This window comes from Cetorhinus maximus, chromosome 18, assembly GCF_964194155.1.
Source record: "Cetorhinus maximus chromosome 18, sCetMax3.hap1.1, whole genome shotgun sequence".
Classification (NCBI taxonomy): domain Eukaryota; kingdom Metazoa; phylum Chordata; class Chondrichthyes; order Lamniformes; family Cetorhinidae; genus Cetorhinus; species Cetorhinus maximus.
In genome coordinates, this window is record NC_135896.1 from 8,495,924 (window position 1) to 8,523,408 (window position 27,485).

The 27,485-nt window shown below is 42.6% G+C and overlaps 1 protein-coding gene across 3 annotated transcripts in view; it reads left to right on the forward strand.

Annotated features, from left to right (window-relative positions):
* Window positions 1-27,485, forward strand: part of cep128 (centrosomal protein 128) — a 326,023-nt gene that overhangs the window by 164,398 nt on the left and 134,140 nt on the right. For all 3 annotated transcript variants that reach the window (XM_078562064.1, XM_078562065.1, XM_078562066.1), the window contains one exon: window positions 10,014-10,206. In XM_078562064.1, the coding sequence (XP_078418190.1) occupies window positions 10,014-10,206 (193 nt within the window). The remainder of the gene's footprint in view (window positions 1-10,013; window positions 10,207-27,485) is intronic.

The following is a 27,485-nucleotide window of genomic DNA, read 5'->3' on the forward strand; positions in this document are numbered from 1 at the left end:
TGATTAACTACTTATGGCTCTGGAAAATTTACAAAAAAGGGCTTTGGCACACTGGCAGCAATGCTTTCAGGGTCACAGAAGATGGCAGTATACTTGAGCTCAGTGAAAATGTTTAAAATGAAGGAGCTGAGGGTATGTGATGGGATGATATAAGAAGACCTAATAAAGGTTTAAAATTTTGAAGAGGTTTGTAGGGTAAGCACAGAGAAGATGTTTCCATGTGGGGAATCCAAAACCACTATCAGATAGTCACTAATAAATTGAATGAAGAATTCAGGAAGCACTTCTTTAAACAGAGTTGTTAGAATATACAATTCAACATGGAGTAGTTCAGGAGAATAGCATAGATGCATTTAGGGGGAAGCTAAATAGTATATCATCTAATAGCACCGAAGAGGCCATTAGGCCCACTGTGTTTGTGCTGGCTCTTTGAAAGATCTGACCAGTTTATTTCCCTATAACCCTGCAAATTAGTCTTCAAGCTTTATTCCTATTGAATCTGATTCCACCACCCTGTCAAGTAGTATATTCCAGATCTTAACATTCTGTTACCTTGATGAGGTCTGCCCATAACCACCTTTATTCCAAGGAGAACAATTCCAGCTGCTCCAACTTCTTCACATAACTAAAGTACCTGGTATTATTCTGTAAACCTCCTTTGTACTCTCACCATGGCCTTGACATTCTTTTTAAAGTGTGGCGCCCAGAATTGTACACAATAGCCCTAATAGCTGAGTCCTAACCAGTGATTTGTAAAGACTTAGCATGACGAAGCTAAGTATCCCATGATTTTTTTTTTAATGCCTCATCAACTTACCTTGCTCTCTTCAAAGATTTGTGAATGTTCTTCCTACTCTTGCATCACCTCTTAAAATTGTACCATTTAGTTTATATTGCCTCTGTTGTTCCTTCCAAAATGCACTACTTCACAATTCTCCATCTAAGTTGCATCTGCCATGTGTCTTGCCCACTTCACCAGTCTGTTTGTGCTCCTGCAATCTTCTACTATGCTGCATGCTACCCTGCTATGTATCATCTACAAATTTCAAAGTTGTACTCTTTACATTTGGTCTTAGAACCGAGAAAAACAATAGTCCTAATACCGACCCGTAGGGGAACCCATTGCATAATTTTCATGAAGGAGAAAGGAATAGAAGGATTTGCAAATAGGGTTAGAAAATGGAGAGAAGGATGAGGCTTGTGTGGAGCACAAACATTGGCATGGACCAGTTAGGCCAAAAGGCTTATTTCTATGCTGTCATTTCTATGTAATTCTGAGATGAGATGGGCAGGTTTGACCGGAATGGGCCAGGCTTGTGAATAGCCTTTCCCTTTTCCTAAAATTACGTTGTTGTCAAGAGTATTACTTGGCAATGCTTAGATTGCTTTAATTTTCCTTTGGAGTGCATCGAAAATAGTAGACCAACAAATCGTATCTTAAAAAATCATAAAGAGCACCAAGACCAAATCCTAAATTTAAACTTGCATGTGAAAGTTTATTTTAAATACTTTAACGGCCAACCTGTGCAGTGGGAAGAATCTCATGCAGTTTTAGAACCCTCAGTTGACTGGAAATTATTCTGGATGATCTGGAGGCAGTGGTGTGATGGTATTGTCACTGGACTAGTAATCCAGAGACCCAGGGTAATACTCTGGGAACACGGGTTCGATTCCTGCCACAGCAGATGGTGGAATTTGAATTCAATAAAAATCTGGAATTGAAAGTCTAATGATGACCATGAAACCATTGTCGATTGTTGTAAAAACCCATCTGGTTCACTAATGTCCTTTAGAGAAGGAAATCTGCTGTCCTTATCTGGTCTGGCCTACATGTGACTCCAGACCCACAGACATTGACTCATAGCTGTCCTCTGAACAAATGCTGGCCTAGCTAGCGATGCCTACATCCCATGAATGTATAAAACAAAAGAGTACTGGGCCTTAAGTCTGAGCATTGCACTGCCTTTCCAGTTGGAAAATACCCTTATGCTTTCATTCTCATATTAAATGTCATATTGTGCAGGTTTTATGATTATTAGACTGTTTTTAAAGAGGATTTTGTAGATGAGACTAATAATTCTTTCAGCAGGAAACGAAAGGAAACTCATCAGATGTCACTTGTTTAAATGTACTCGTGTTCCCGATTAAAATAAACCACTCTGACTTGCACAAATGCCTTTCCCTTGCTCCTTGCAGATAAATGGAGATAATCGGTCCTGACACAATACTTGCAGTAAAAGATGAAATCTCTACTCTAGCTTGCTGGAAAATTATCTCTTTTCCTTTGTTTCTTTTAAAAAAAGAAAAAAATGTCAAATGTCAAAGATTGGGTGTATTTCTGAGGGCTCTCAGAAATGCATTGATCATCCAAGATGGATGGGTCCACCAAATGACCTTTGATAAAATGAAAGCACTAGTGCAATAAACTGATGTGGCAAAAGGATACAATTACCATGGGCCCCAAGAAATGTCCCAACCTGTGGGGAACCTGACTCCACTGCTTCTGGTGAGTGCTTCATAACTTTATATCATGTTGTTATTATATTGTCTATGGATATCAATTATTAATGCAGATTATGTGATGTGCTTTGTAATAATTTAACCAGAAGCACTTTTGAACCAAACGAGTCATTTTTTTGGGGGGTGTGCATGAAGCTGATGCACACTCCCTTTAACAAAATTCTTGCCAAGTTTCATTGTGTTATACTTAGATTGACATCATCCAATGCCAATTAAGCAAGATATATTTCTTCTTTCCGTAGATAATGGAGTCAGCACGTGAGGCACACCTCATGATTCCCTGGAGGGGGAGAGAAGACTTTCTCATGCCAAGAGGAAAGTCTAGTTGTTGAAGAAATCCTTGTTGGGAGCAACATAATTGTCTTTAGATTAAAAGAAGAACTTTGGGACCAGTAAAAGACCTTTAGGCCCAATAAATCCTGCACCATTTTCCTATGTTGACTCTACAAATCTACTCAGAAGTATGTTGATTTATCCCTCGATGCCTCAACTTTTCTGTCTGCTTCAGTGATTTTCTCTGCTAACTCCTTCCAAATGGAAAGCCTGACTTGGCTTCTTGTAACTGATTGTCCCCTGGCGTGGCAGAGTTTTTATTGTAATGACCAATTTACCTGACCCAATTCCCTTCATAATCTTCCATTAGGTCATCTCCAAAGTGTCACCTGTCCTAAGAAAACAAGCTTTTCTTCCTTCATCTCTTAACTAAGATTTCTAATACCTGAAATTATATTTATTGCCCCGCCTGTACCCTCTCAAGAGCAGTAACAAGCTGTCTGTGGCAGTGACTGCAACTGCTCCATAGTGCTGCAGATGGGGCCTGACCAGTACTCTATTTAGCTACAATACAACTGCATTTCAGCCAGCCCCTAACATTGAGGTATCTCCCACTGGGCCAATGTAAATAAGAGCTAAACATTAGCCAGAGTTCATGGATGCCAACCTACCCCTCTTCCAAAAGGAAACTCGGAAGAATTTAGCCTCGAATCCTAAACTAGAGAAATGTGAAGGTTGGGTCAAAAGGTCATGGGTTTCTGATCTGTGTGCAGTTTTTGACAAATGAGTCAGTTATGCTGCGTAACTGAAGTGAGGTATTACTTCTCAGACCTCCTGATGGTGAGCTAATGTTCACTGAATTACATCGTAGAATTTTTGCACCTTTTAACTAAATAATTGCCTTTAATATTTATGTTTTAAATGGGGTTATGAATACAATTTCATAATTTTAACTTTTAATCTCTTTACAGTGTAGTTAATTTTTTCAACATGAAACTTTTATACGTTCTTTGGAATAAAATATATTCACCAGCTCTTGGTTCTGAGTCTTTTTTAATGGTCTTTCTTGCACAATTCATACAGATGTTGTAGATCACTCAACATAGCAGTGCAACGTGGTATGCATCTTCTGAAAACTTATAGATTTCTGATGTCTTATGCTATTGGTCTTGTCTTTATTTACATTTTAATGTATTAATTGGTTTGGATGGTACTATTTTGACTTAACACCCCTTTTCCCAGCCATTGGGTCGAATCAGAGCACCTGTAACTTCAGTTTCCAGTTTAATCCTGTTAGCTGAATCTTAAAGCCCATATCCTACACTTCGCTAAGACTGTTTATTTCCACCTCTGCCCCATGCTACCAAGATCTTTATCCATACCTTCATGCACTATGCCAGGGAGATCAATTACTAAACATGGCTTTCTTTGCTGGCCCTCCATTTTCTACTCTAACTTGTTCAGAGCAGTGATGCATATATCCTCCCCTGCACTTGCCTATAACCCTTGTCCTTGCTGATCAACACTGGTTTATGGCATCCCCAACTTAACGCATTTGAAATTCATAGGGCAGAATTTTCCCGTTGGTGATTTGGGGGAGGAGCCCACTCGCCGACTGGAAAATGACGCAGGATGACGTCAGGAGGAACCCCCGATGTCATCCCGGTCCATTTAAATATTAAGGCGGGCGGACAGCGAAATCAGCTGTCCACCCGCTGACCTGTCAATGGCCAATTAAGGCCATTGACAGGATAATTAAGCTTGTTAAATGCCCTGGCTGTCCAACCTTAAGGCTGGCGGGCAGGCCAGGATCCCCAGTGGGCTTCTGATAATACATGAAACCTCATCCACTGGCGGGATGAGGTTTCATGTCCGTTTTTAAAAACTTCAATAAAGTTTATGTGCTTCTTATTAACATGTCCCATCTCGTGTGACATTGTCACATGAGGGGGACAAGTTAATAATTTTAATATTTTCTATTTTTAAAGATTTTTATACTGTCAGTAATCTCCCTGAGACAGCACCTTGTCTCAGGGAGATGTGCGCTCGTTTGCGCACATGCGCGAAAGAGTGCACTTTGACAGTTGAGGAATCGCTCCCCCCCGCTGCACAGGAAGCGCTTCGGGCAGGCCTTAATTGGTCCACCCACTCAAAATGGCGGCGGGCCCTGTTTTGGCGGCGGAGTTCGGCTGCCCGCCCGCCGGCGAGCTGGTGGGGCCCACCCGCCCATCAAGGTAAAAATTCTGGCCATAGTGTTGTTGACAACTCCCCCCATGGTCTTTCCCCATAATATCTATGTAATATTGTATCCCCATTGAGTGGCCTGATCACCTGACTGGGGACTTCTGTGCATTCCCTTCTCCCTTTGCCCCACCATTGGTGACAGCATGCAACCACTTCACTGTTTGGATCTTCTCTAAACCTCTTTGCTGCTCTCTTCATCATTACAAACCTTATTAAAACCCATCCATTTGACTATAACCCCTCTAATGTTTTCCCTCTGCCTTATTATCCGTTCTCCTTGCATCTTTTTGTGATGTTCTTTGGAAAGTATCTTTACGCTAAATGTGCTGCATTAAGGTAAGTAGTAGTTGGGTTGCACTAACTTCACTCAGTAAATGTTCTTGTTTTGGAAAATTGTTCAATCCTGATTATCGTATTTTGTCTCTATTCTGTTTTCCTACAAATATGTCCTTGTGCTCATTAGTCATATACTAGAAATGTTTAATTTGTGCTTTAAATTGCTGTTATATTTTGATTTGTGAACTAGTATTGCAAAGTTACGTGTTGATAGTTTTATGAAAGGAACCACATAGTGCCACGTTAAGAATAAACAAAAAAAAGCTTCATCTCATGGGTGAAAGCATTAATTCCTTGCTGTAACTCAGTATAACTCCAGTCTTAATCTTGCAGTTTGATGCTCAAATCCAGTTTTATGTAAAATAGATGTATCTAGCTATAAAGAAATGAAAATCAGTCATGGAGAAGGAATTTAATGCCCTCCCCTGAGGCAAGTTTTGAGGTGGAGGACATTTAATTGGGTGGGAACTCCACCTCCTTCCTGCCTCTGCACCAATTAAGTCATGGGAAGGAAGACTTGTGGACAGCCTTCCCTCCCTGCTGCCAATTGAGGCCTTAGCGTGGACAATTAATATCCACTAGGGCCCCATTCCGCTACCATTAGTATTCAACCAGTGGCAGGTGGGAGACTTGCCATGCGGGAAGTCCAAAAAGCAAACCCCCTTGTATTTGCTTGCGGACTCCCGGGGGTGGGGGCGTTGGAGGGGTGGTCCTTCGTTCAAAGGCACGATGCCTTATTGAGGGACTTGGCATCAGGAAGGTTAAGGGAGGGGGGTGCCCACTGAGAGCTACCTCCTGCTGTTCCTGCTGACCCTCATTTTCCACATCCAATAACCCGCACCCCATCCTGGGCCTCTGGTGGGTGTATCACCAGCTTCTACCACTGCTACCCAGTAGTGCTGCTTGCAATGAACAGCTGCTGGCCTCTGATTGGCCGGCAGCTCGTGGGGGGGTGCAGGACGGGCTTTCCGCCCCCGTAGTTCTTGATCCTGGGGAAGGCCCGTTGCTGTCCATTTAAGTGCCTGATGGGCACTTAGTTCGGCGGGCTTTCCTAAAAGGAGACGATGCGGGGCTATTGCTGGCTCTCCTGCCAGCAGGCGAGACGCCCCCCTTGCCTGTGTTAAATACTGCCCAGGACATGGGCAGCGGAGCTGTGACTGAGTTGGATTTAATGTGGGATGAAGCTTGGTAGACTGATGGGCCATTGTGGAGGAGGTTTACACTGGAGATGACCTCAGCATTAATGATTATATGCAGTAGCTGTCCATGAGGTAGGGCTGTAGTTGTGTAACATTTTAGAGGTACATTAAATCATGTATTGTAAGTGAAACTTTAATAATTGTTAATTGAAAGCTGATCACTATCCTCTACATCCAGCTTGCCACCTCTGTGGTCTCCTCCAGCTCTTTGCCCCTCAGATCAACCTTGGTATATTTATACTTGTTTGGTAGTACAGAACTTGAGTATTGCTGAGAAAAGGGACACGTCTAAGCTTTTCGAAAAGCTTCAGCATGTCTCTTTTTTTCAGCAATACTTAGTACATTTCTGATTCTTGCTCTATCTGCCCCTGCCAGTGGCCATTTTAAAGCCACCTTCGCCTTGCCTTTGGAATGCCTCCCCCACATTCCTGTCTTGCCACTCTATTCAAAAAACCTTACATAACTCTCCTCTTAGACTACCTGCACCCCCCCCCACCCTCGCTTGGTGTATACTTGCATGTCCACTGCTCCCTTACAAATGACAATCAGTTTTCAATGGGTCCATTCTTTAAAGGAACTTGGAACTGGTCCAATTGAGCTGCTCCAAGTTGACCAATTGAGCTGCTCCCAGTTGACCAGTTCTGGAAAGACTCTTTTTGCATGTAATTACTGCTATAGCAGCATGAGTTGTTGCAATGTCACATTTATACTTAAGTGTACCATGACATCTTAAGCACAGTAATGCTGAGCAATGATGCTGCATTTGAAACATTCTTTGACAATGATTTGTTTTTAAAATTTAGGCACATTTATTGTTGATTCCTACTTATCACTGTATATTAAGCCCAGTTGCACTAATGCCAATTATGTCAATTTTCAAAACTTCGAAAATATCTTATCCTCATTCACTTATTCTCTTCACAGGGTACTTTGGGTGGGGGTGGTGGTGGTGGTGGTGGTGGTGGGGGGTGGGGGGTGAGGGCAGTGGAATCTTTCCAGGGGAATTACATTACTTTCAAGCCTTCAGTGTATAATTCCAATTCCCCATATTGTACGAGAACACTGCTGAAAGACCCTATTATTTTCCTCTGGTTAGCAGCAGTATTTTGCTGTTGCTTTCTGCTTGGCCATAGGCGGATTTGAAGCTTTGTTCTCATACATGTTTGGAATCAAAGTTTTGTCAAAAGCTCCTTTATATCATTACGGGACATTTTTGCTCAAAGCAAAAAAATGCTTTGCTGTTTGCTTCCAAATACCACAAATAAAGCATCAGAAATAAACAGGGTAGCTTCACATGATCCACCACCTTTTGCCAGGCATCGTTCTTTGAAAGTAGACCAAACGTAAAGATGAGAGCAAATAAGCTGAAGTGTTGCAGGTCAATGATAGATTTTTTTTTCACTGCAGAACATGTTACAGTTGATCATGGGACTGGTCACGGTATGGTCTAGATCACCATCATTGTCCATTCAGTAGGCTAACGTTTTCACCTCTTTCTGAAATGATACCATTAGGAGACACCGGGGAAGTGCTCTCTAGCACCCTAGTGGTGAAGTAGCTGTCTCAATACACTTATAGGCAAAATTAAACTGCCTCTAAGCCCCTTTACTGTACAAACGTGTGAATAGTAACACAGCAATCTTTCAGCTTATGACTGTAGTGGTGGTTTCAACTGATGCTCCCATCAGGCGCTTGGTTATGGTAAATACAGTTAAAAGAAAACCATTATCGGCTAGCAGCAAACATCTGTGCTTGGCTGAAGCTAAAATTGGAAGTGAAAGGCAGTCAAAGGTGCAGACCACCTCACTGGCTGCAGGGTAACTCTCCTTTCAAAGCACCTACACATAACCACCTCACTCCTGGAACTGAATTTGGTTCAAACATGGACAAAAGAGCTGAACTCCCGAGGTGACTGCCCTTGACATCAAGGCAGCATTTGACTGAGTGTGGCATCAAGGAGCCTTAGCAAAACTGGAGTCAATGAGAATCCGGGAAAACTCTCTGCTGGTTGGAGTCATACCTAGCACAAGGGAAGATGGCTGTGGTTGTTGGAGGTCAGTCATCTCAGCTCCAGGACATCACTGCAGGAGTTCCTCAGGGTAGTGTCCTTGGCCCAACCATCTTCAGCTGCTTCATCAATGACCTTACTTCCATCATAAGTTCAGAAGTGGGGATGTTCACTGATAATTGCACAATTTGCGACTCCTCAGATATTAAGCCAGTCCATGTCCAAATGCAGCAAGACCTGGACAATATCCAGGCTTGGGCTGACAAGTGGCAAGTAACATTCATGCCACACAAGCGTCAGGCAATGACTATTTCCAACAAGACAGAATCCAACCATCATCGCTTGATGTTCAATGGCATTACCATCACTGAACCCCCCCACTATCAACATCCTGGGGGTTACCATTGACCAGAAACTGAACTAGACTAGCCATATAAATACTGTGGCTACAAGAGCAGGTCAGAGGCTAGGAATCGTGTGACGAGTAACTCACCTCCTGACTCCCCAAAGCCTGTCCACCATCTACAAGGCACAAGTCAGGAATGTGATGGAATACTCCCGACTTGCTTGGATGAGTGCAGCTCCAACAACACTGAAGAAGCTGGGCACCGTCCAAGACAAAGCAGACTGCTTGATTGGCACCACATCCACAAACATTCACTCCCTCCACCACCGACGCACAGTAACAGCATTGTGTACCATCTACAAGATGCACTGCAGAAACTCATCAAGGCTCCTTAGGTAGCATCTTCCAATTCCATGACCACTACCACCTAGAAGGACAAGGGCAGCAGACAGATGGGAACACCACCACCAGGAAGTTCCCCTCCAAGTCACTCACCATCCTGACTTGAAAATATATCGCCGTTCCTTCACTGTCGCTGGGTCAAAATCCTGGAACTCCCTTCGTAAAAGCACTGTTGGTGTACCTACACCACATAGACTGCAGCGGCTGAAGAATGCAGCTCACCACCACCTTCTCAAGGGCAACTAGAGATGGGCAATAAATGCTGGCCCAGCCAGCGAAGCCCATATCCCGTGAAAGAATTTTTTAAAAAATTACTTTTGCTGACCTTGAATGCATCAATTTTGGTTTAAAGTTGTGACTGTTTGTATGTTGCAGACTTTTTAAGCTCATCTTTGGTCAGATCACATTTGCATTAACGAACTTTTTTTTTGCAAAACTTTGCTAGTCAACATATTTCTTTGCCTTCTGGGAGTGTAAATTAAGATGTTAGCAGGATTCTCACATTTTGCAACAATGAAGTTGGGTGATAGAGACACAATAGCATAACTCAGTCTACTTGTTAACATTGTTAGCGTGATTTTAATTCCCTGTTCTCTCCCCCCCCCCATTCAAAAGTTCAGACTAACTTATATAAGTCTTTGACACAAGTGGTACTTGTAAACTGACTAAGAATATTATTCTTTAGACCAAGCTACAATGGTTATGTGAAGAAGTGAAGGAACGAGATGGACGAGAGCTCAAACTGCGATGCCATCTACGGCAGTGTCGAGGGCAGCTGAAGGAGCTCCTACAGGACAAGGAGTCAGAGAGCCAGCTTTTCATAGAGCAAATTACAAAACAAGAACACCTCCTTGAGGAAATTCACAGGGAAAAAAGAGGTTAGTCCTGTAACTCTTTCACTGCTGAGTTGAGCTATACAGCTAAGTGCAGCTAAGAGAAACGTACAAAGAGTAAGACGTTTCTGACCAGCACCAATTCACTTTCTCAGGGCTTTGGAATGGGATGAAGCATTCAGTATTTGTAATTAATATCAATGATGGTCTCCCACAGCGATTGAATTGTAGAGTGACGAGCTATTGCTGAACACAGTTGTTGGTCTGTGTTGAGGTTTCTGCACAAAACGAATAGTAAAAGGAAAGCAGACCAGGTATGGTACGGTGTGGAATTCCAGCTGTGGGGTTGTGAGGCTAAAATGATTGTAATGACTTTGACCTCCCACTGTTGCCAGTGCTGAGTGAGAGTGCATCACAAATAAGACTTTGTTGAGTATACTTGCCGTTTAGAAGAAAGAAAATCTATTGAATTGGAAGAGGCCTTATGGTGAAAGTACCTGAAAGAGTTGGTTTTGTTTGCGAATTTTATGCCAGCACTGTCCAAATGGGAAGCAACTGTGATAAGTTGAGGCGTATCCAATGGGAGCACTAGATGTACACAAGCAAAAGGGAGAGGGCCTTGGTGGTGGAGAAGAAGCCTAGTTTGTGCAGAGTAGCTGATGTACAATCTAAATATCATGTTAGGCTTGTAGTGGTGAGTAGTTTTTATAGGTCCATTCCATAAAGAAAGGTGTGCATTTCTATAGCGTCCTCATGATCTCCGGTCTCAAAGTGCCCCACAGCCAATGATGTACTTTTTTGAAGTCACTGTTGTTTTCTTTTATTTATTAATTCATGGGATGTGGGCGTCACTGGCTAGGCCAGCATCTATAACCCATCCCTAATTGCCCTTGAGAAGGTGGTGGTGAGCTGCCTTCTTGAACTGCTGCAGTCCATGTGGTGTAGGTACACCCACAGTGCTGTTGATGAGGGAGTTCCAGGATTTTGACCTAGTGACTGAACGAATAGCGATATATTTCCAAGTCAGGATGGTGAGTGATTTGGAGGGGAACTTGCAGATGGTGGCATTTCCATGCATCTGCTGACCTTGTCGTTCTAGGTGGTAGAGGCCACAGGTTTGGAAGGTGCTGTTGAAGGAATGTAGGAAACATGGCAGCCTATGGGCACACCGCAAAGTCCCACAAACAGCAATGACATAATGACCAGATAATCTTTTTTTAGTTTTGTTGGTTGAGGGATAAATATCGACCAGGACACTGGGGAGAATTCCCCTGCCATGTGATCTTTTACGTTCACCTGAGAGGATTGAAGAGACGGTTGGTTTAATGTCTTATCTGACAGAAGGCACTCCTCGAGTACTTCAGCTCCTTCAGTATTGCACTGGGAGTGTCAACCTGCATTCTGTGGTCAAGTCTCTGGAGTGAATGCTTGAATCCATGGCCTTCTGACTCAGAGGTGAGAGTGCTGCTCACTGAGCCACGGCAGACACCATGGATTTGTAAATTGGATTCATTTAATATTTTCATCAGTGTACCTCCCACAGGCTTTTACTATTTCACTTTAGTTCAATTATTTGTAATCTTAGCACTTTACATCCTGAGGGAGAGTCCAATAAATTCTTTTGCACTGATGATGTCTGCAATAGAAGTTGAATAATCCCTGTCTCAGCAGCTTGTAGTTAGTGCTATTGATACAGCACAGTGAGATTTATGAGCCCCATTGGGGACACAGATGAAAAAGCCTCTTTGTAATGGATCATCTCTTAACAGTTTTTTTCCCCATAAATGCCCAAGAGCAACACGCTATTTTCTTGAGTCTTCCACAGATTGAACTTTGTAGTTTATCCAATTCCTAGGAATGCACCGCTGCAGAATTTGGTCCCGCTATTACAGTCTTTTGCTGTACTGCACTACTTGGAAGCTGGAGCAGTTGTTTGTTGTAGCAAGGTAAATGTGATAAGAATTATGCATGCACTGAAAACTTTGGTTGCAAGTCTATCCACATGACAGTTGTGGTTCTGGTCGCAAACTTGAAGGAGTCACTATGCGTTACATTATGCGTTCATAATAGCTGCTCCATATCGAGAGTACTTATTACCAATATGTAGTATTATGTGAAGGTTAGTAAACTATTTGCAATTTATTTTTGATTTTTCCATTCCTTGTGTGTTTATGTAGGTTATACATTATAAGACCATTCTGAGCTCTGAAAAAGAATTATAGAGCTGGATTTTAATTTTTTCAGTGGGGTGAGGGAGGTGGAATGGAAACTGCGTGGTCCATTTGCTCCTGTCCCCATTGTCTCATCAAGTGTCAGATGGCCAGTATGTGGCCATTTGGCAGGAAGGAGGCCAATTAAGGGTGCAAAGTGGGCTGGGCGGGGGGGGGTGTGGAATGCTCCTCCAGAATCCAATCCGGGGCCGTAGGCTGGGATGTCATGCAACAAAGGGCTAATGTGGACAGGAAGACGGTCACAGCTGCAAGTTTAAAGGCCCCCTGCTCTCCGAACGTGTTTTTAATTTTTTTTTTATTGAAGGCTCAAGAAAACACAAAAATGAGTTTAAAAAAACATGCAGATGCTGGCACCTTCACCAGCAGAATCTGCCTGTTACATTCTGCCCTGGTCCGAGCGGCAGGCCTTTCCTTCTGCCCTTGGACCGCCTAAGCAGAGCTGCTGTAACACACTCCGAAATGTTTTCACGCCTAACGCCTGAAAAATGCAGCTGGCAATGAAAAATTGTAGACAATGGGGGTGGCTGGGTAGCTGATTTCCGTGCCCACTCGCCTTCTATAATTTCAGAAATTGGCATGAGGATGTCATGTTGCCGACCTGATGTCATCACGTCCTATTTCATCCTCACGGAGCGGGTGCAACCCACCTGATTTGCGGCCGTGATTTTTCCAGCCCCATAGTGACTGGGCCATTAGCGAATGATGCAATAGTATTGGTATGTTCTTAGATGTGCAATACAAATTTGTCCAAGTCATCTGCAAATATGTTACTCAGATTCACATGACTCACTATTGCTATCAGTATAAGGAAGAGCATTTAAAATGGAGATTATGGAATATTAGAATTCTGGAGGGCATTAGAATTGCATTATACCAATTAGTTTGGAATACTGCAGCTTTAAAAAGTTCGTGGTGTAATTGGGTAATTGTGAATCTCAAAGGAACTACAGTCCGGTTGGCATTTTAATACTTTTTCTTATGCACATATGCTACAGCGTGCTGTTCCTTTGTTAAAGTGCTGCTTTGAGTAACCATCTTGAGGGACTGGGCTGTGAATGCGAGGAAGGAGAGGGGCAAGTCAGGTATGGATGATCCTGTGGAAGGCAAAGTACTGTTACAGTTGCTGACTTGTATCATTTTTTACTGGTGATTATTAACTACACCCATATGTAAAACCATGATTGGAGCATTGTCTGGAAAAGACAAAGATCCATTTTTTCAATACTAATGTTGCTTGTCATAGTGGTCCATTGTAGGATTCTGATCTTTTACAGCTACTAAAATTTGCAAGATTGATTTATTGGAAATCCAGTGCTTGCAATTTAATCATGGACACACAAAATCCATTTTGAACTCCCATTTAAATCCTGAGTATATTTTGTTTTTGTAATGACCTTGGTTTCCTGTAGCACTTTTATGTGCGGGTGGTCTCAAAGCACTTCGGGTAATGAATTACCTTTTTGGCATGGAGTAGTGACTGGTGGGCATATAGAATGAATTGTGGTTTGGCAATCTTAACAACCCATAACAAAAACAGAAAATGCTGGAAAAAGTCAGCAGGTCTGGCAGCATCTGTGGGGAGAGAAAAACAAAGTTAACGTCTCAACCTTTCATCATTATTTCCGCTAAAATTTTGTCAGTTCTGGCTTTTGAATAGGAGGTGATGTGATGTGGGTACATATTAAAGGGAGGTAGAATTTAACTGCTATCTTAATTCCAATCTGTAATAGTGAACAGATTTCTTTTCTTTTGGGTTTAACCATCCTATTAATGATTTAGTTCCAATTTGATTTTTGACATTGTAAACATACGAAAGCCATGATTGTATTGAAATTAGTTCTACAGTTGGTAAAGTACCTACATCAGTTACTTAGCACTATTCTTTTATTTTTAATATTTGGAATTGCGCAATAGTGAAATAAGTTTTCAGCTTGTATTTTTAATCAGGTAGACACTGATTTCACCTTGAGTAATTAACTACATAGAAAATTGAAAACTCTGGGATAAAACTACACCATGTTTGTTTTTATTTTGTTTAAATCTCTTTTCCCCACAAATCAAATTATCACCAGGAGTTTCACTTGGTAGTTTGCCTATGTACTATACAGTTCCATTTTTGTACAGGCAGCATTGTAGCCGCCTGGTTTTCTGCTCCACTCAAACCCGCTTGAATTTAGCGTAAAAACCCGGTTTCCAAACTTTCCATCTCAACCATCATCTCTCTGTAAACCTGTATAAGCCTGCAATATGCCGCAAAATGAGAATCACTCCTGTGATAAATGTAACTGATTTTTGCGTGTATACCTTTGTGTCTATAAGGGGAGACAGTGGCGTAGTGGTGATGTCACTGGACTAGTAATCCAGACACCCAAACGAATACTCAGAACATGGGTTCAAATCCCACCATGGCAGCTGGTAGAATTTGAGTTCAATTAATAAAATCTGGAATTAAAAGCTAGCATCAGTAATAGTGACCATGAAACCGTTGTTATCGTAAAAACCCATCCAGTTCACTAATGTCCTTTAGGAAAGAAAACCTGTCATCCTTACCTGGTCTGGCCTACATGTGACTCTAGACTCACAACAATGTGGTTGACTTGTTAATGCTTAATTGTTAAAGGACAATGTTAATTGCCCTCTGAAATGGCCTAGAAAACCATTTAGGTCAAGGGCAATTAGGGATGGGCAAGAAATGCTGGCCTTGCCAGTGATGCCCACATCCCATGACAGAGTAAATTTTAAAAAATTCCAATTTCCTTGTTGAATACAATTTCAGTTGTTGATGACTGCCCAAAGTTACAGGCGTTCTAATTTCAGCAAGCCATTTGGCTCATGGCTGATTGCTAAAGTAAATTCTCCTCTATGGGTGTACTGTACATACCTGAAGCATTTCTATGTGTTTGTAAGAATAGAAAAGGAAAAACAAAACAGAATCTCCTTCAGTGTTCCTACTCCACAGAGTTGGGACCTTATAAAAACCAGGGGCTGAGTTTTCCATTCTTGCCCTACCCCCAAGTCAGCACTATGCATTAATTGTTCTTGGTATCAGAATGGTAATCTCCCGAAACCATCCGGATGATTAAGATATGATGCTCCATGACACTGCCTGTCTCCACTCAATCTGCTGCTGGAAACCTCTGCCCATGCTTCTGTTACCTCCATATTTGACTATTCCAATTCTCTCCTGCTTCACCTCCTTATACTCCACCCTTCCTAATATCTAGCTCTTTTAAAACTCTGATATCTGTATTCTATCCCATACTAAGTCCTGACATAGACCCAGGGCTGGATGAATGTGGCTCCAACAGTGGTCAAGAAGCTCAGCACCATCTAGGAAAAAGTACTGCACTTGATTGACACCCCATCCACCACCTTAAATATTCACTCCCTCCACCACCAGTGCATCGTGGCTGCAGTGTGTACCATTTACAAGATTCACTGCAACAACTAATCAAGGGTTCTTCAAAAGCACCTCCCAAATCCATGATCCCTACTGCTTAGAAGGACAAGGGCAGCTGGTGCATGGGTACTTCGATACCTGCACTTTTTCCTCTAAGTTGCACATCACCCTGACTTGGAAATATATTATTGTCCCTTCATTGTTGCTGGGTCAAAATCCTGGAACTCCCTCCCTAAAAGCATTGTGGGTGTATCTACACCATATGGATTGCATCAATCCACCTTCTCCAGAGCAATTAGAGATGGGAAATAAAAGCTGGCCATGCCAGTGATGCCCACATTCTGTTGATGAATAAAAAAGGGCCCCCAAAACTTGAAATTTAAAATTCTTATTTTCATGTTTAAAATTCCTTCATGGTCTTGCCTATCACCTGTAACTTCTTCCAACTCTACAAACATCACTCTGCCCTCAACTCGCCATTACTCCAAACCTAGTCTTATATGTACCTTTCCCCTCTTTGCCCCGCTTTTTCCAGCCTTATATCCAGGTACCCAGGCCCCATGCTGTAACAGTTTGATTCTGACACCAAGTGTGGTTTGCAGCATTCTCCATTTATTCGTATCTGACCAAATCCAGATCCGTGCAATATCTTTAAGCAGTAAACATAAAACTTTAAACAGAGAAACAACGTTACCCCGTTGCTCTTCTGTGGACAGAAATGTAACCTTCGTTGGTCCTATCCAAATGGAATTCTCTACAACTTATTAAGAAAAGCTTAGGGTCTTTGTAGTCTGTTTTTCCAAATGCTGTTAGTGATAATTAATTTTGGCATGACCAGCCTTATTGTGAAGACAACTCCCCCCTGGAAAGGATGTATTTCCTTCCAACAACAGATGGAACTGTTTTCCATCTTTTCCCCATTGTTCTGCTTCTTATCTCAAAACTGCCTTGGGTAACTGTTTCACAGTGTGGCCACGAAAACAAATCAAGTAACACAACTCTTTTATTTTCAGCCAATGACTAAACCACAGTGACAGCTAAGTTATACCCTGATGCATTAAACCCTAAAGCATCTTGAGAATGAACAACTTTTAAACCATTTTATTAAGTACAAAGAAACAAAATCTTTAATCATATGAGATTAAATCAAATCCTACTCCTACATTTATATGTTGCAGACACAGTGGCTTGGTGGTTATGCTACTGGCCTAGTAATCCAGGGGCCTAGACTGACGAGCTTAAATCCCGCCGCAACAGCCGGGGAATTTAGATTTGATTTCTTAAATAAATCTGGAATAGACCATAAAACCACCAGACTGTTCTAAAAACCCTGGTTCACTAATGTTCTTTTAGGGAAGGAAATCTGCTAACCTTACCCAGTCAGACCCACAATAATGTGGTTGACTGTTAACTACCCTCTTGAAATGGCTTAGCAAGCTACTTAAAAAGGTGGTCATTAAGACCTTCTCGAGGTAGCGGTCACCGAACCATCTTCTGCTTTATCTGGAGGTCGAAAATGAACTGTGTTCGCAGGGACACGATGTGCAAACCTCTAGATAAAGAGCGGGGGGAAAAGCATGCCTAACAACGCCCTCACCCTGATGGCTACCTTTGTGCGTGGCTGCATCAAGCTGTGTGTGGACCTTCGGAATGCAAACACAAAGTGTCACTATGTGCTGAGGTTCTACCTGTCCCCAGTGTTGCGAAGGATGGGTCTGGCCACATTGCCATGGAATGCTCCAAGTAGTTGGACTGTGTCCTACCATTTATCCCTTGTGGAAAAGTTTATACAGAAGAACACCTTTGACCACAAGTCCATTAGGCAGTGCACGTAATGTCCTAAATGCACTGCAGGAAAAAGAGATGGTAGATCCTGTTGGATTGTTCCCTGGGCAGATTGTCAGAGTCATTTGGCAGAATGCCTCAGTGTCAGAACTTTCAAACACCAAGGCGTAGCTTGGGTGGAGTGAGAAAGGCCCTCCCCATCAGATCCTTCCTACATGCCCAGAGTCTCATCCCCTCTGCACATTGCCATTGAGGTGGCTATGGTGGGGAAGAAACTGTAGTTAATCTCCTCCTGGAATGTGCCTTTGCAAAGAAGGCCTGGAGAGAGATGCAGTGGTTTTTGTCGCGGTTCGTCCTGAGCAGCTCTGTGACGCAGGATTCTGTGCTCTACAGGCTGTTCCCAGGGACACACACACAGATAAACATTAGCTGCGGCTGGAGGGCCATCAACTCGGTGAAAGACGCTCGCTGGTCATCCAGTGCAAAAAGTTGTCCTCGACCGAATGTTGCAGACTGGCACATTCCAAGGTTCAGGATTATGAACTGATGGACGCACTAAAGCTTGGGGTAGCTGCCACAGAGGCCCAACAGGGAAAGGTTACTGCCTGAGGTCTTTCAGCCATAGTACACCAAAAGGCTGTAAAATTTGAAGAACCCCTTTGGCTGTATGCCTGACATTGAATGCACTTTGTGCATATGAGTATTGAAATTATGTTGAGGCACCTCCAAGAGGAACATGCTATATGAGGGAAAGTTAAATTCTATTGCACTTTCTGTAATTTTTGAATTTGAAATGTTTTCCCCCAGGCTGCATGCCTGATATGGAATGTATCTTGAAAATATCGAGAGAATTACAATTGTATAGAGGCACCTCAGAGCAGAACATACCGTATGGAGACTAGTCGAATTTTATGGCACTTGGTGTAATTTTCAAGTTGAAATGTTATAATGTACTTTTACAAATTTAATGAATGAAGTATATTTTTGGAAACAAAAGGGTGGGCAGTAAATCTGGCCTTGCCAATGACGGTTTCATCCATGAATGAATACAAAAATTCACAACCAGGGCATCTTACAACTCCAAAATTCCCTCCTGAAACCCCTCTGCCTCTTTCTCCTTTAAGACCCATCACCCCAACCCCCAAGCTCACCTCAGCCTGTCCTACTTTGGCTTGGCATCCGTTTTGCCTGATTATGCTTCTGTCAATCAGCTGGGGAAGATATTTTTGATGTTAAAGATACTGTAAAAAATTGAAAGTTGATACAGCAGGTGACACAAACATTAAAATGTCACAGGGAAATAGCCTACCTTCTGTACATTGTATTTCTTAGTCTTTGTTGAGCATTGTTTAACCAACTTGCAGGATAATTTTTCTTAAAGTGCAGCATTTTAAAACTGTTAAGAAGACTGTAAAGGAAATTCAAGTGTTAAAATGAAGTGAAATGTGCAAAGGGTCTTATTTGCATTTCCATCTGCGTAGTGTTGAACCCTCGTGCGATGGGAACAACACTAAAGTTCACAGAAATTGATTGAGACATCAACTGCAATCGCACTTGGCAGGTAGTGTCTGAAAACCAGGCTTCCCTGTCAGTACAGTTGCTTCATATACAAAGAAATCATTTGTTTCAGAGTGATGACCCTCGATTATATAATGCAAGGTTAAAATTTTGTGTAAGAAATCAAAAAGATATGAGCAGCAAAAACCGGTAAGAAAAGATGTTTTAAATTACAATATTCCCACATTCTATACAAGAAATGGAAGCAATAAAATTGTATTCTATCAATTTTTGTTCTTGCTTGGTCAGGTGTCCGACATGGACAACTGCTAAGTCCTCAAACCAAACTACTGCAAAGTCAGACATTTGAAACCTCTGTTTGCTTTTTAAGGTGTTCCCACCATCTCCCCATGAGGACCTTGCTTACCCAAATCTATAAAGCAGTGCTTGTGAATCCCCAAGCAAGCCCACTGGTGTTTAACCAGGGCAAATGGTGCAGCTTACCAATACAGAGCATTCCCTGCTGTTTGTCTAAGATTACGCCACCAGTTAAGGTGTTGGCTTATAAAATGAATTGAGAGATAAATATTGGCCAAGTCACTGGGGAATAACGCCCTTGCTCTTCTTCGAAGTAGTGTCATAGGATCTTTTACATCCACCTGAAGGACAGATGGGACCTCAGTTTAACATCTCATTGGAAAGACAGCACCTCCGTCAGCGTAGCACTCCCTCAGTATTGCACTGGATTATATGCACAGGTCCCCAGATTAATAAGCATTAAGCTGTCACAAATGTATAAAACAGTGGGGGACAGAAACAACCATTGGCTGCCCCAATGGCCTTTTGGATAAGTACAGCACTTTGTCGGGAACCAGAACAGTTCCAAGTTGCTGTGGTTGGTCTTTGTTTAATTTCTGATTTTAATTCAGGCAGTACCTGGAGAGATTTAAATTGGCCTTGCTGTTCTTGGTTAAAGAGGTTAATAAAGCAAAAAGTGCTCTCTCGCCTTGACTTATAGTAGGTAATTTCTTCCTTTGATAAAATCCCTCATGAAGGGCAGTAGGGTATTCATGTTGAAACCTGGGTGACAAATTGGCAGAAGAAGAGGAATGGGTAGTGCTTAGCAGAGTAAGGCCAGGATTCAAGAACGAGGGGCAAATTGTACAGAATCGCAGATGTCATCAAGCAGAGGAATAGGATTGGGAACATTCAACTCTAACAGTTAGACAAAGAACTACGGTAGAATCATCGACTGTAGAATAATGATCAGAGTAGGATAATGGAGGCCAAAACTGTAGACTCTTTCTATAGATAGTTTGATCCCTTGACGGGAGTACCATAGATTTCTATAGGTAGCTGTGGTAGAATAGCCTTCCTCATTGGTGCTCACCTTTATGATCTCAACAATAGGCAGCACCGTCAGGAGAAAAAGGGAGAACTTTGGAAGAGAAAAAATGTATTACCATCTTCAAAATGCTCCCTAACCCACAATATAAAAACATCAGTTCCTTGGGGAATTCAGAATGTTGGATTAGTCGCCAATAAAACATACTTGCCATGAAAAGGACAAGACTTAGGAAAGTTTCCCCATCTAGCCACAATACTGTCAAGTGTTATCTTGCTGCTCTACAGAGCATTGTCATTACAGTAAACCGGAAAGGCTGCAATTAACTGCAATGACACATATGATGGTGTGTACTAAAAAGAATCATTAATAGTGAGAACCCATCTCTGGCAGCCGGAGCTTATGTGCATTCTTTTCATTGCGCCAGATTTGGGTAAAAATAGATTTTACTTGCAGAGCTTCGCGACTGATCAGTGGCAATGGTTCAGGGGTAACTCGAACCACATAACTTGCAGATGCCATAGTTGCGGAGTTATGGAAATCCCAGCCTCCTTGATCTCCCTACCCTGTATTCCTGTTTCAATCTGCTGGGGTTCACTTCAGCAAAGTAATTTAATCATCGTTGGCAAAGTTTATTTGTGAGCTTAGGTGATTGCCATGCATTATCTTTGTACGTTTGTTGTACGTACTCCAGGAGTATATCTAACCTGATAAAAGGTTCACAACACTTGGTGTCGGTGGCAGATTGAACAGTTTACTGTCTGTCTGAGTTTTATTTTACATCATTTTGCATTCCTAAATTGGTAACTGTTAAGTAATTAGTAACTCTCAATTACTAACGTGAATTGCTTTTTTAGAATCATGGGGCTGAATTTTACGTTGATTGGGCGGGCGCATGCCCGACCCGATTGGGCATGAAATCGCGCGTGGTGACGTCGGGCTAGTGTCCCGACATCATCCCGCCCTCGTGCAATATTTCCCTTGGTGGGCGCGCGCAAAAGTCGGAAGCATGCCTGCCGACAATTAAGTGGGCAATTAAGCCCATTAACGACGTAATTGCCTTACAGTTGGCGTACAGGCGAATCAGCTAGGCGGCCATTACATTTTTCATCAACCCTCATCCAAGGGCAAGATGAGGTTTCCATTATTAAATAAAATAAGAATCCGTGGACAGCATTTTTATCATCTATATAATCTATATGTTCAGGTGCCTGATTGTGATGCTTGGACATTTTTTTTCTGGTTTTCAAAACTTTATTTCGTGGTTTTCGCTTCTGAAGCTCCCTGAGGCAGCTCTCTGGCAATGGTTCAGGGGTAACTCGAACCACATAACTTGCAGATGCCATAGCTGCGGAGTTATGGAAATCCCAGCCTCCTTGATCTCCCTACCCTGCATTCCTGTTTCAATCTGCTTGGGTTCACTTCCTGCTCTCTGCCTTCAGGGAGCTTTCTGTCAATGCTTGCCCGCACCCGCGTTGACGTCATCGCCTGCCCTCCACCCCTGCAGCACTGAGCTTTTCAGTGCGCGCTTCACGCTGGCGGCCGTTAATTGGCCAGGCAGCGTGAAATCACGGTCAGGGCCAATCACAGCCGGCCGTCCGTTTCTGAGCCGATCCCAGACCCACAGATCGCGCCTGCCCGCCGATCTGAAACTTCAGGTCATAGAATCATGGAGCACAAAAGGAGGCCATTTGGCCCATCATACCTGTGCCAGTTCTTTGAAAGAGCTTTCCAATTAGTCCCACTCCCCTAATATTTTCCCATAGCCCTGCAAATGTTTCACTTTCAAGTTTACATCCAATTCCCTTTTATTTAATTTTTAACAAACACAAAATCACATTCTGAGTTTTGCTATGACTTATTTTCTCCTGATGCTAAATCTCTCTGAGAGCATGAAGTGGCTGGCATATAGTGCAGATGTCCCATCTGTTGGTGAGTGCTGCCGCCAAACTCCTGCCTGACATCCCTGTGCACTCGCACACTTAGATTGCCTGATGACCTCATGAGTGTCCGTTTACACTGGGTAGATGGAGCAACAGATCATTAATCCTCTTGCAACACTGCTGGGTGTTTCTGTGCTGGGCCCCTTTTGCCCTAGCCTCCGCTACGATCTCAGCGCAGGCCGTTGTGGTCAGATTGGTGGGCCTCCTGCTGCTGACCCTGGGAAACAGCACCTTCCGCCTTCCCTAGTAGGCCTGGATGATAGCTTCCAGGGAGGCTTTGCTGAACTGTAAGGCCGCACATTGCATTCTTTTCTAGGACATCCTGGTCTCGAAAGAATCTGGAGCTCCTGGCCTGTAGTGAGTGAATGGGTGTCAGGGTGCCCTTTAAATATATCACTGGAACCTTCGACCCCATGAAGTAAAGGTGCCGATGGTCATTTCCTGTCCATCAGCCATCTCGCCTCCCAGCGGAAATCACTCTGACTTCCGTGCCCGCCAGCGAACTTAGACTTCAGAACAGAAGTTTGCACCCTTTATGTATCTGGTGTACATGCAGGCAGATTACACATAGTGAGGAGCACAGTGCTGCAGCAGCGTGTGCCAGCAAGCAACATGGTAGTGATCAATGTTTGAGGTCATCGGCATTGAGATTTTGTTTCCACTTTGTGCCAGTAGCCAATTCACTCAGAGAAGTAGTTTTAAAGTTGTCCGAAAAATTAATGGCAATTATTATTGAAAAAATAATACTTCACATCAACGACAATTTTGACGAGCACATCCTATATGATTAATATTTACCTTAAGACATAGAACTTGCACATCCGAGTTGCAAAGTATTTTCAGCACAAAAACGGGCCATTCTCCCTCGTGCTTAACTAGACTTAAGCATCTGTGCTTCTCACCTCAACTACTTGTGCTAGGGAGTTCTACATTCTAACCACTCTTTGCTTAAAGACATTACTTCTGGATTCCCTATTGGATATGTTGGTGACTGCCATATTTATGCTCTTCCCCCACAAATGGAAACATCTGCAGAAATTTTACACCCCAACCCACTCCACCTGGGAATGGTCTAACAGGCAGGGGGTGTACAATCGTGTGGTTTGGTGGGGCGGAATGCTGTGCCCTCTGCCTACATGCCTCCACTGGTATTTTACCAGCGGCAGGTCTGGAGGCCTGCCTGCTCTTGGGGCAATGAGGCAATTAATGATAAATCCTCGTGGCCTAGAGGACCCACCTTCAATGGAAATGGACGCACTTGCTTGTCCCAACTCTTTCCTTCCACCCCCCAACCTGCCCCCAGCCTTTCAGCCTCATGATTGCAGCCCCACCCCCTCGCCAGATCTGCCTACTGGCCCTGGCAAGGCCACCCCACTTAACTTGGTCACCGGCAAATTTTGGAGGGGAGACATCCTCCCACATGAGGGCAGTAGCCACGACCTTAGGCCTGACGACTAATAATAATGGTCGTGTCTTCCTGGCAAGCAGAGATGAACTACTCCTTTCCTCTGCTTTTCAGCCAATTGATGGAGCCACTGCTTTCACATAAAATCCAACCCATCACCTCTACGTCGAGAAAAGAATTAGCATAGCAGTCAGATTGAGAGAGGGAATCTGGACCTGAGGACTGGAAATTGGTGCTTGGCACAAGAATATCTATACTTTTGGATGGGAGTATTTGTGTCCCCTTTCGTAAAATAAAATAATTCCAGCCTTTTTTTTTCTCCATTGAGTAGATTATAAATGCACTTAGTTGTAATCTGGCAGCAACTAATGTTGAGAACATTAGTGGTCTACCTAATTCTCTTCAAGCCTCTTCATGCTTTTGTTCTAAAACGATTACCTGGTGGTTTTTATGAATTTGAGGAAATGTAGAGTAGTCATTGTGAGCTGCGTTGGACTGCATGTGTTACTGGTAATTATTATTTTGGCTTTGTTGGTTGTTGAACCATGTGCCAGTGATTAATGTAATGTAATTTACATTCCAGAATCAGACAATTGCTGCCTTTTCTGTTTTCCTTGCCTTTCCCAGGACATTACATGGCTTCTGTAGGGGTGTGAAGTGTTGACTCATGATGTACCTGGCATGAGTATGGGCAGGATTGATTGGACCAGGTGCTCTTTTCCTGCCCATCGTTTTGGTACATTTGGATGATTTCGCTGAAGATAAGTTGGATAAAACATTTTGAGGAGGAGAGAGTTCTGGTACCTGTAAATCAAATTGAAGAATATTGAACTTCACAGAGCACACAATTTAGAATTATTTATGTAAGATACATGTCTGTTCAAACCACCTCAATTAGCTAATTTATGCTTTAAGCAGCAACATGCTGAAACTGAAGGTCGGACTATCCCTGTTTCAATGCTTTAGTTTATAATTCTTCTCCCTAGAAATAGGTAGGCGGTGAATGAAATTTGTATCTTTTTAAAAAAAAAGCCATACAGGTTTTTGAAGAGCCGTTTCATCCTTGGAATTTTATTAGAAAGTCACTTCTAGTTCATTCCATATTTTTTTTAAACAAAAAGGCCGAAAATAAATTTCTCATTATTGGCGAATATCTTGTGGAACGTGCTTGGTCCTTGCAGTATCCTTGCCCATCAGGCGTCGGAGGGATTAAACATGGAGGATGCTGAATAATAGTGTATTGTGGTTGAATGTCATTGCTGCGAGCATACTGGGACGTTTTTGTTGTCAAACGGGTACATGGAATGAATCATCCTGTAGGGGATTGAATTTGTTCAGCTTGCAATTCAGTAGTTAACCTGCGGATTACACTATGGATTTGCTGAAGGGTTTTTTTATTCAGAGTTGGGAGCTTAGCTGTAATAACACCAATTATTCTGTAGATTTGTGTAATACTGTGGCTCAGTTTTGCAGGCAGGATGTGATGAATAGGTTTAGATTTAATTTTGATCTTGCCACAACCTTCTAATCATAATTGTATGCGTTTTTATTTACTTCAGGAAATATAGCCACTACCAATAAGATTTCGCATGGTGGGTTTATTTTTTCTCCTTTCCATTTGCCTTTCTGTCCCACTGTTCCCCTCACCTTCCGAAGGTGACGACTTGTGCTGGGATGAACTTCCACCAGTCTGCAGTATAAAAGGGAAAAACTGCAAATTCTGGATATAAATTCTGATATAAAATCAGAAAATGACAGAAATACTCAGCATTCATCAAGGACAATTCTGATCAACAGCATGTGCCCGTAGCAGCATGACCTTTTTTTTTTACAGATGCTGACTGCCCCGTTGTACATTTCTAGCTAGACCTTGTACAGCAGTTGGACAGTGAACGTTAGTAGGTTTATTTAACCATCACTGTCAAACTCAGTCCTGTTCTCAATGCAAGCATATTCCAGCACAGATTGCTGGGTAATAATGAGAAAATGGAACCCTGCTTTGTTTATTTTCTCCCCCTCACCCTCCCTTACTGGCAGCCCGAGAAGTCGATTGCAGACTCTCATTGATGCCTTAGCAGAAAACCCCAAACTCCGTGTAAACCAGGGTCTGAATACCGCACGTGCTCAAATTCAGTTCAACAACACAGTGTATGCACTCTGAGCCATCTGGGAGCTTGTTTAATTTCTTTAACCTTCTAAAGAGTTCTTCCAAATACCTGCTGTTCATTATGTGATGATTCTGTCTCCTTGGTTTGTGCTAGTCTGCAGCTGTATTTCTATTTTTAGCAACATATGAATTCAATGCCATTGATGTTGGATCTTGAAATCATTCTGTGCAAAGACTGACTTCTGTATGTGTTCATATGTGATCCTTTAAGTACAGGACTGTGTGAGTTCTCCACTGTTTTTCGGATGAGTCATTAAAGGAGACCCTGTCTGCCTGCCCAGGTAGATGTTAATGACCCCATGCTGCTACTTGAGGAAGAGCATGGGGAGTTTTCCTGGTGGCACTCGAAAGAAAGAACTTGCATTTACATCATGCCTTTTGTGACCTTCGGATGTCCCAAAGCACTTTGCAGCCAATAAAATAATTTTAAAGTCACAATTTTAATGTAACCAAGACTCATCCCTCAACCAACATAGCCAAACAGATTCACTAGTTATTATCTTTATTTGTATCTTGGGATATGAGCATCATTGGCAAGGCCAGCATTTGTTGCCCATCTGTAATTGCCCTTGAGAAGGCAATGGTGAACAGTCTTCTTGAACCCACTATAGTGCTATTAGGGAGGGAGCTCCAGGATTTTGACCCAGTGACAGTGAAGGAATGGCTGTATAGTTCCAAGCCAGGATGGCGTGTGACTTGCTGGTGGTGGTGGTGTTCTAATGCACCTGCTGTCCTTGTCCTTCTACGTGGTAGAGGCTGCGGGTTTGAATGGTACTATCTAAGGAGCCTCGGCAAGTTGCTGCAATGCATCTTATACGTAATACAGACTGCTGCCACTGTGCATCGGTGGTGAAGGGAGTGAATGTTTAAGGTGGTGGATGGGGTGCTAGCTAAGTGGGCTGCTTTGTTATGATTCCCATAGAGACTGATAACTTTTAAAAATAAATTGGAATTCCCTTCCCAGTTGCCAAGTTAAAGGAATTGCATGACAAGATTTCAAGTTTTAAGACTTTTACTGTAACAAGTAAACTGAAAACAACCTTGACTAAACACTATTTTGTAGGCAACTTATACTCTAAAGTACAGGAAAGCTAACCCTTCTTAATGCTTTAACGCGACCAAAAATCTCCCTCCATGGTTATACATTACTGTGTCCCTTAAGGAAGCACTCTATTCCCCCAGAACCACTCCAAGGTGATTCTTAGCTCCAGAGACTTGATTCCTTTCTTTTCCTTTTCCAGTCAGATAGCTTCTAATCTCCAAACTGGCTTTCACAGTGAGGATTGCTCTGGAGATCCCCCTTTCCCACCCCCAAAGTCAAAACTAGATGAATCTCCCAGTCTCATTAAATCCTCACAAACTTGGACTCTTCAATCCAAGTGTGAGTTCCCACCCACGTTCTGGACTGGTGAATCATAGAGACTTGCTACCACTTATATCTCTGCTCTCTCTCTCTCTCTCTCTCTTGGAATCCGTGCAGACCGAACCTGTCTATGAGGTTCAGTGATATTTTTAGGAAAACCTGCAATCCGATTGTACAATGGCTTCTTA